The sequence below is a fragment of the Xiphophorus maculatus genome, chromosome 18 (genome assembly GCF_002775205.1).
Source record: "Xiphophorus maculatus strain JP 163 A chromosome 18, X_maculatus-5.0-male, whole genome shotgun sequence".
Lineage (NCBI taxonomy): Eukaryota > Metazoa > Chordata > Actinopteri > Cyprinodontiformes > Poeciliidae > Xiphophorus > Xiphophorus maculatus.
In genome coordinates this window covers 30,731,199-30,741,318 of record NC_036460.1, presented here as the reverse complement: position 1 = coordinate 30,741,318, position 10,120 = coordinate 30,731,199, and the positions used below count along the sequence as shown (strand labels likewise).

General features: G+C 40.6%; 1 protein-coding gene across 2 annotated transcripts; it reads left to right on the top strand.

Moving 5' to 3' along the window:
* Window positions 1-1,790: 1,790 nt before the first annotated feature.
* Window positions 1,791-9,898, top strand: pipox (pipecolic acid and sarcosine oxidase). 2 transcript variants are annotated; one of them, XM_005807471.3, is made up of 8 exons: window positions 1,791-1,939; window positions 4,640-4,788; window positions 5,635-5,848; window positions 6,146-6,328; window positions 7,633-7,785; window positions 7,932-8,081; window positions 8,570-8,645; window positions 9,147-9,898. In XM_005807471.3, the coding sequence occupies exons 1-8, from the start codon at window positions 1,829-1,831 to the stop codon at window positions 9,275-9,277; spliced, it is 1,167 nt and encodes a 388-aa protein (XP_005807528.1). In that variant the 5' UTR covers window positions 1,791-1,828; the 3' UTR covers window positions 9,278-9,898. The 2 variants fall into 2 exon arrangements, with proteins under 2 accessions (XP_005807528.1, XP_023207143.1); XM_023351375.1 differs by lacking the exon at window positions 1,791-1,939 and adding an exon at window positions 3,325-3,424.
* Window positions 9,899-10,120: the final 222 nt, after the last annotated feature.

Here is a 10,120-nt window from a genome sequence, read left to right as displayed (position 1 = left end):
TTTATATGTTAGTAAATTACCACCTCGATCCTTTACACATGTAACCTGGTTCACTTTTCCTGCTCAAATGAGCTTAGAAATGATACATTTAACTCAAACCTTCCTTTTGGTTCTTTTGTCTCCACACAGCCACAGCCTTCATGTCCTCACATGCAAAGCGAAACAAAGAGCAGAGCTGCAATAATTTCAAGTACAAGATGAGTTACACATTAGGCTGCATGCTGCCTTTGTATTCCTCTCTGTTCAGAGCAGAACTCACTAGCATGGCTGCAAGCTTTCTAAGAAATTGGCTTTCCAGTGGCTAGATATAAACACTTGCATTTTATGCAACACGGGGTTATATTGAGTATTGCTTTTGGTGAAAAGATTTATTAGCAACTTGTTTGTATAATAAACATGAAAGGTATTAAAAGATGTATACAGGGCAGAAATATTCCAGTATCCAATGACTGCATTTCTCTAAGGTTATTTTTCAGATCTACAAGATCTACTGCAAACAAGTGACCAATGACTGAAGCTGGCTGTCTGGTGTGATATGAGTCTAACAACTGCCCTTTGATCAGCTGTGAAGTTGGATGATGAAGGTGCAGGAAAAAGCCAGATGGAACTGGAGCATACCCTCCATAACTCTCTGTCCTAGAACCTGGCAAACGGCCAGAAAACAATGAATCAGCCATTTCATATGCATTCAAATTCTCTAGAGAGATGTTGGTGTGTAGCTGTTTGCTTCTACATTTAATGCTTTTCTGTCTCCTCTTGCAAAGGTTTTCAGCTTGGTCTGAATTTGCAGCAGGAGAGTTTTTTTTTTCAAGTTTTTTCAGCAGCACCAAAAAGAAAATGATCAAGCAAACTGAAATACTGAAAGGCTGAAAGAATGAAAACAAACAAATATTTAGTATCTGATGTTTCCCTGAAAATGTCAGTTACTAACCAGCTTTTGGGATGAGAAGAAAAAGACAAGCAGCAGTTACTGGCATGTTCCTGTCAGGTAGCTGATGAGTTGGTCACAGAGAGCCTTTCATTATAAAGGAGGGACTACAAATGAAGCAGCTGCAGTGAGCAGTGGTCATATGAGAGGCAGAAGGACCCCAGCTAAGGCTAACGTGGTGAGGGCAGGAGAGAGACAATACACAATATTATATTCTAACAATTCTTTAAAACATGGTCCTATTTAAAACCATGGCTTCAGGCATGATATTTGGTTCCTGAGGAAAAAAGGGGAACGTGAGGAAGACAATTATGTCTGGTACAAAAAAAAAGCATGCAATGCAGCAACAAAGCAAATTAGTAATCAATAAAAAAAAGGAAAACACATTCAAAATTAAATAATGCAAGAAAAACAAACACAAAAAGTAAAATAAATCAATGAAAATAAAAGCACACTACAAATGTTGGAACCAACTGTTCTGCTCTCCTTCACAGCAGGTCAGAGGATCATGCTCTGTCCAACCAACCAGCTGCTTTGGCAGAAACTGATGCGGTGGAGAAGCAGTTGAGTTGTCACCAACCGACAACAAGACCAGACAGCAGAGCGTCCATTTGCGCTGCAGCTTTAAACTCAGCGTGCAGACGGTCATGCAGAGGATCAGCAGGCCAGAAGCCGTAAACCGCAATGACCTCCAGCTGCAGCTGGCGACTGCAGCGGAGCAACAAGGGATCTCAGATGAGCAGATCAAGAACTCCAGACAGCAGACATAACCCTAACCCTACTGGGTTCTCCAGGATCTTGGGTCCGCCTCCACTGATCGTGGGCGGAGAAATAAAGGGCTGAGCTATAAAAGACTGAGAGTTGAATATGACTACAGTGTGTCCATGAAGAGCCGGCAGCATGTCCACTGAGCAGGACTATGACTGTGTGGTGATCGGGGCAGGAGTCCAGGGCTCCTTCACGGCCTACCAGCTGGCTAAACACAACAAGAAGACTCTGCTGCTGGAGCAGGTGAGCTGTTACACACACACACACACACACACACACACACACACACACACACACACACACACACACACACACACACACACACACACACACACACACACACACACACACACACACACACACAAACCTACAGCCTGCAGCACTGTCGACACATTTGCACTAACTTTGCAGCTCTGACAAAAAAATAATTGTTCAGAAACTGAATTCTAAACCCAAAAGTCTTGGGTCTTGAGTTAGCTGCTGTAACTTTTATACTAGAATCACATTTACTTCTGCAGCTGTTTACCAGCATTTTGTAGCCTGTTATTCACCTGACATTGTTTAAACTAAATTGCTTAGTAAAAGCTAAAGGAAAAAAATCATTTCCATAAATCAATAGAAAGATGTAGATGCTCACTTTTAAAATGTGAGAATTCTGAAGACTGTTAAGCATTCAGAATGTCTGAGTTACTTCAAAGTTTCTGCTAGCTAGAGTTACTGCTAGCTCCTCTCTGCTCCATCTGGAGAGGAGCTAGCAGATAAGCTAAAGAAGCACAATATTCAGAAACAAATAGCATCAAAATGATTACTTAAGTTTTCAAACAGCTGTTGGAACGTAAAATAAAATGAATAAACTCGGTTACTGTTAGAACAAAACGATGAAGAATTTGCAGTAGAAGAAAAGTAAATTCAGGTAGATTTGACAAGGAGTAGAGGAGGTTCAAGTATGAAAAGAGGAGGAGTGAGGGATGAGAGGAGAAGAGAGGAAGAGAGAAGAGGAACTTGATCAAACCCAAACCAGGAGTGGTTGGGTATTAAAGGGATATTATGACCAGGAGAGAAGGAAGCTTCCATTTACAAGATGTAACATCTAAAGGCTGATTGAAGTTCAAAAACAATATTGCTTCAAGATAGACTTTGAAAAATCTGAGAGCCGTCATTCAAGGAAAAGGAACACAAAAGTGAAGGGTGGAGCTTAAACAATTAGTGGTTTATTATATTAAAATTGGCTCCAATTGATTAATTGGACAGAAGCAAGGTTGTCATGCTGCAGCTCCACTGGGCCCTCTGACCGTCACCAGCAGGTAAGGTGGGTGAAGCGTCTTGATCAAGGACACAACAACAGAGTTGGACGGAGCGAGGATCGAACCGGCAACCTACCGATTGCAGAACAAAGTTTTAACTTTCCTTCAAGAACAACGACAGCGTGTCTGAATTGGAAGCATGACGAACAGCACATACAGTGTCCTTTGTAAATCTGTGTAGATCAGGCTGTTCTGATTCACGTTCTTTAGTCTTTCTGCATGATTTTATCCAGACCTGCAGCCAAGACTGTAAACAAGTGACCCATAAATGAGGCGTCCTGTCTGGTGTTGCATAAGTGTAACAGGTGCACTTTGGTCTGCTGAGAAGCAGACAGTGGAGCGAGTAAAGGCCGGATCAAACTGGGCTTCTTAATCGTCTACTACTCTTACAACAGAGATTGCGTTGTAACTTTGACAAAACGGGGTAAAAATAAATCTCTTCATAGTCTATTTTAATAATAAATATCTAAAAGAAGAATGATGTAATATTCAACAGCATTTAATTTGTATTTATTTTGACTAATACTCAGCCTGAACAAGCTGAACTGACAATAAACAATGTAAATGATTGCATGGCAGTGTTGCCTCTGTCCGATTGCCCCAGAGCAGCTGAGGCTACAATGCAGTAGCTTGTAGCTTGTAGCCACAGCCATTCAAGTGTCTGATTGTAGGATTCTGTGGACTTGATGAAGCGCTATACAAGTACAGGACATTTACTATTTTCATAGCAAAATCATTTGCTCAGAACTATAGTGTCATCATCTCTCTTCTTCTTCTTATGTAACATATTCAACACTGCTCAGTCTGACCTGGTGAGTTTTTGTGGATGGCTGTGAGTCAGAGTCTGCTCAGGTTTTCTTGCTGTTAAAGGGAAAACTGTCATTCTTTAACTTGGGATCAGATAGGAATACATGAATCTGGAATCTGCCTGTGTGAATTGGATGGATTTGTATTCTTTTTGTAAAGTGCCTTGAGATGATATTTGTTGTGCAGTGAAAAAAAACAAAAACAAGGATTGTCTCTAATTTACGGTAACATACCTGCAGCTGTAGTTGCCAGAATTTTACCATATTCATACGGTAAAATTCTGGATTCAGTATTTTGCTGTATAAATACCAGCAACCACGGCTGTCGGTATTTTACCATGAATTAGAGACGTGTTTTTTTTTAACAGTGTGTGTTGGGGCTGTATAAATAAACCTAAATTGAATTATTAAAAATATCAATATATATTGTACTCGGATTTTGTTTTTAGTGTGATTTTACTTTATTTTATTTTTTTAGTCCACTGTGATAATACATTTTGTCAAAATTAAACAAACACTGTAAAATCATAAAGCTGAGGTTGTGCTGAAAATAATGACACCAAACAAGGCAAGGTAAACAGTTTTTAAGGTGAAAATATAAGGGTAAATTCTAAATTGGTTAGAAACAGCCATTTAGAACCCAGACCTCAGAGGGTTAAATAGACAAGCCTCAAAGAGATTCATAATCTTAAATTTTTATTTTTTATATACTAAGCAAATCATTTTCTATACTTGAGTAGATCACACCTGCAGTTTTTCTATACAGTAGGACGTGCTTACTTCACTTCAGCAGAAGGTTTTCTGTTTCCTTAATCTGAACCGTTTTCCTCCAGTTCATTCTGCCTCACACCCGAGGAAGCTCCCATGGCCAGACTCGCATCATACGTAAAGCCTATGAGCAGGACATTTACACGCAGATGATGGGGGAGAGCTACCAGCTGTGGGCCCAGCTGGAGAAGGAGGCCGGAGTGACGCTGTACAGGTCAGCCATCAGAGTGATGAGAGTGGAAAACTGTTTAAACACAACATGAAGGCTTGGCCAGGCTGACATTCAAGAAACTGTAGATATTACATTTAAAACAATATAATATTGTGGAAAAAGTTCAATATCTTTTGTCAGTCAAAAAGTACCACTACGTACATACCAGTTACCTTAGCATGGAGCTGGTGGTCAACTATGGACAAGCAACAATCCGCACGCACACACGCACGCACGCACGCACGCACACACACACACACACACACACTCATGTTTGCACAGCTATCTTTGCGGGGACTTTGCTTTAACTTCCATTTATTTCTACAGCCTAAACCTTACCCTCACCCTTATCCTAACCCTAACCAAAACTCAATTCACACTTTAGTCCTAAGTCTGACCCCTGACCCAAAAATAGCATTTCCCCTTGTGGGGACCAGGCTTCGGTCCCCATAAGAAGCAGTGTGTCCCCATAACGTAGTATATGTCAGGAAAATGGTCCCTACAAGGTATTAGAAACAAACACACACACACAAAAGGACAAATTAGAGAAACTAATTAACCAAACAGTCGTGTTTTGGGGGTGAAGAACCCAGGTTTGCACAGGAAGAACATGCAAAATGACAAACAATGTTTCACTTTTTCCACAAAATTGCATCTTTTTCCAGATATATCTGTATGCTGCACCAGTATTAATACACAGTATGTACTTTTGGATGTGATGCTTATAATATTAGTAGTGACCTTTCATTTTTACATTACCTTGTTTTCTATTAGTAGAAGAAAAAATAGTGTTTAAACTGGGTGAGCCCAGCAGTCCGTCCACCCTGACGCCTTCATCTCTCCTCACAGACAAACTGGACTGTTAGTCATGGGACCAGAAACCAGTGGGGAATACCCACTGGTCAAGAACACCTTGTTGAAGAACAAGGTTCCCACTGTGATTCTGAACCGTGATAACTTCCACCAGCACATCCCCAACGTGGTGCTGTCTGAGGGCCACGGCGCCCTGCTGGATGAAACCGCCGGCGTTCTGTTTGCAGACCGGGCCCTGAAGGCGGTTCAGGTACGGCTCAGATTCACTGCAACGCAGGAACTTATATTCATTTAACTTTGTTTAAAAGTATAGTATATATATATGTTATTTGCCATCTTTATTCTGTAAGATATCCAGATATGATATTAAAGCTGTTTGTATTCACCTGATTTAAATGTTTACTTTGCTTATTAAAAAAAACAATCCTGTCTGCACAAGAACCACTAAATGACATGATGTTTAGAAATAATGTCCTGATATAAACAGTTTTTATTTGTTTCTTTAATTTGAAACGTTCCTGTAACATGTTTAGTTTTGTTTCTCCAGCATCAGTTTCAGAAGTTGGGTGGGGTCATACGAGATAATGAGAAGGTTACGGAAATCAAGCCTGGTCCGGTTGTCAAGGTGACGACCTCTGGAGGAGCTTATCAAGCGAGAAATGTGGTGATCACTGCTGGACCCTGGACCAATAAGTTCCTGGCTCACACTGGAATCCAGTTACCACTGGAGGTATTCACACATGATGTCATGTGTAATAGTGTTGAAATGTCAGCATGTAGTGTATGACGCATGTCACAGGATCAACTTGATTATATTAGCTTTGTTAAACAAAATGCCATCTATCCATCCATCCATTTTCTGTTCACCCTTTGTCCCTAATGGGGTTGGGAGGGTTGCTGGTGTCTATCTCCAGCTACGATCCAGGCGAGAGGCGGGGTCACCCTGGACAGGTCGCCAGTCTGTCGCAGGGCAACACATAGACATACAGGACAAACAACCATGCGCACGCGCACACACACACACACACACACACACCTAGGGCGAATTTAGAGAGACCAATTAACCTGACAGTCATGTTTTTGGACTGTGGGAGGAAGCCGGAGTACCCGGAGAGAACCCAACGCATGCACAGGGAGAACATGCAAACTCCATGCAGAAAGACCCTGGCCGGGAATCGAACCCAGGACCTTCTTGCTGCAAGGCAACAGTGCTACCAACTGCGCCACTGTGCAGTCCTAAATGCAATATATTAAAAAATTCAAAAATCAATATCATAAAGTTAGCATGCAGGGCTGGAATGGACCTTTTCAATAATGATTGGTACCTAACTAGAGTCACTGTCAACTGAACCTGAGAACAATAGAGACCAGGCCCAGTTCAGTTCTCCAGTAAAGAACCCAGAAAAGCCTCAAACATGAGAATTTCCATAAGAAATGGTTGTAAATTTATCCGTTCTGCAGTTTACAGAAGTTTAGGACAAACTCTGCTACCTAAGGAAACCCATCTGACTGTTGTAGTTGATTGACTTCACAATGATCCCAACTATGAACAAATGAATACACCTGTCACAATAAACCACAAATCAATTAATCGCATAATAAAGGACAAGAAACTCATTCATTTTCATTTTCTTGATTCACTGTGTTTCTCTTTTCTATCTCTTTCTACCAAACCTGGTCTTCAGTCTGGTGCTTTGGTCTCAGCTATCCCTTGTTTCTTTTACAGACTTCAAAATTAATTTTATTTGTTGTTTCTGTTGTTTTCTTTCTCTGTTTTGGATATTTCAAATGTCCTCCAGTTCCAGTGTTTAAATGTTTATTCGAATTTAAAGTTTATTGATCCTTGAGAATGTGTTCTTGCTTTATTATGCCATTATTACTATCACATTACTTGAAAATGGTCTAAAAACAACAATATTATCGTTTATTGCAATATGTTGTGGGACAATTTATCGTCCTGCAAAATGGTTAGCAACCCCGTATCCTAACCATGCATGTCAGACTGAGCTATGTTGTTGTGTCTTTGCACAACAGACTGTTAAGATCAATGTGTGCTACTGGAAAGAGAAGATTCCCGGGACTTACGGTGTGAAGCAGCGTTTTCCATGCTTTGTGGTCACTGGGAGTTTGGAGAGCAAAGAACACATCTATGGCCTCCCATCGAATGAATATCCAGACTTGGTGAAGGTGGGTGAGTGTGTAATACACATCCAGCATTTCCTCAACGATTGAAAGTGAGGCTGCACAAAATATCCTCATCGCAATATTCAGATTGCAAAGGGCCGTTTGGAGTGCAATAATTATTGGCCGGTGTTTTCCTACTGTGTGTGCAGATTTGCTACCACATGGGCAGCAAGGCTGACCCGGATTACAGAGACCTGCAGACAGACACGTCTGACATCGATATCTTGAAGCGATACGTTTCCAGATGCATACCCGGCCTGGTTCCTGAGCCTGCTGTGGTGGAGAGCTGCATGTATACAGTAAGGGTGGAGGAGAGGCCTCTCTGTGGCCCCAGAAGTATTTCTGCCTTGAAGTGTCATGTTCTGGGTGTGTTTGGGTTGTTTTGGGTTTGCTCTGTTAGTATTTCCTACTCAGGCGTAAGGTCTCTGCAGGTCAGGCTGAACTTCTGAAATCTGTTCTCCTTCTTGCAGCAGTGGGATGAAATTCAGGTCATTTTGTTCTCGGCTTCATGTCGTCCACACCTTCTTGTTGTGAACAAAAAATGTCCCTTTCTGAGAGTTGGCCCTTTGGTTTTAGTGAGTGTTCTTTGTCTGCTCTTCCAGAGGCAGAATTTTAATAAAACATTTTAAAAAGGGATTAAAAATGGCTGCAGAGGTTTAATAAAGGAGGCAGAAAATCTGAAACTGCAGGGAAAAAATCATAAATGTGCATAATTCAGATTGCCTTTATGTATCAGTAAAATATTTCATATCTGACTTGTTCTATTTTTCTTGTTTTGTTTTTGTAGCTAACGCCTGATCGCCACTTTGTGTTGGATTACCATCCGAACTACAGCAACATCGTCATTGGAGCAGGATTCTCAGGTATATTTCCAAAAACATCAAAGCCAACTAAGAAGTCCTTTATTGAAAGCCAGGATGCCATTATAGTTACTACAACCCTAAATCACAAATCTAAGTTTTTTTCTAAGGTCTGTGAACCAGGATAAACCTTTTCTTTTAAACGTTTATATCCTGGTGTGTTGGCCACAGGACTGCAGCTCCTCATGCTGTTGTGCAGGTTCATGCTGCAAATATTTTGGGGGGCATTTTTTTAGTCAGCAGACTTATATATTTTCTTTGAATTACAGAAAAATCCTCTCTCTGTTCAAAGTAAAATATATCAAGAATTAATTTTTTATATTTATTTAGGCCTTTTCTGAAAGTTTATTGTATAAAATGTGGGAAGCTCTATGTGATTCATGTAGAGAATCTCCCAGAACGTTGAGCATGTAGTTATACTGTGGAGGCTCAGCCGTCTCCTATGTGTTGTCTTTGTTGTAACATGGATCTTATTTTTTTACTTCTATGATTCCTCTCCTTTAGGTCATGGCTTCAAGTTCGGCCCAGTCATTGGTAAGCTCCTGTGTGAGCTCAGCCTGGGAGAAGTGCCTTCCTTTGACCTTTCACCTTTCAAAATCAGACGTTTCCAGTCAGAGATGAAATCAGCTTTGTAGGATCAGGACTGGATTCATGAATCCTTCCTCCAACTCTTTTATTCTTTCAGATCATTGTTATAATCTACATGTTTATATGATGCCACCAGTTTTAGAGCTCCTAAAGACAAGATGTGTTTAACAACTAGCCTTTTAGGGCGACTGTGGCTCTATGGTAGAGTAGTCGTCTTGCGATCGGAAGGTTGTAGGTTCGATTCCAGCTTCCTCCTGCCACATGTCGATGTGCCTCTGGGCAAGGCACTTAATCCCAAATTGCCTACCGATCTGCATATCGGTGTATGTGTGTGTGTTTGTGAGTGCAACTGGGTGAATGTGACTCTAGTGTAAAGTGCTTTGAGTGGTCAAAATGACTGGAAAAGTGCTATATAAGTTCAGTCCATTTACCATTTTACACAACATGAATTTCTGGTTTACTTTGTTTAGTGATTTCACCATCTAGATAAAGTTTAAACCTTAGTGACCACCTGAAGAGGATCTTATTACAAAGCAAAAACACTTTTAGAGTCAAATAATTTCACAAGTGAAGTTGTTTTTCTCTTCCAATCACTTTATAATTTTCTGACATTCAGACCATTTTTAGTCTGACTTGATATATGAGAATAAAATTGTATCTGAATGAAACTTCTTCCAAGAGTAACTGTTGATGTAGATCCTCAGTAATTTCATCTGTCAACAGAAAATGTTCTTATTTTACTTTTTACATGCAAGACATACCAGCTGTTCTTAGAGCTTCCTCTCAGTAATGAGCTGCTGGAACTTTCCTTTTCTCCCAGAAGACATTCTCCTGTCTGTCTGAGTTACCATTCATAATTTTTATGTGTGAAAATAATCAATGAGGAAAAC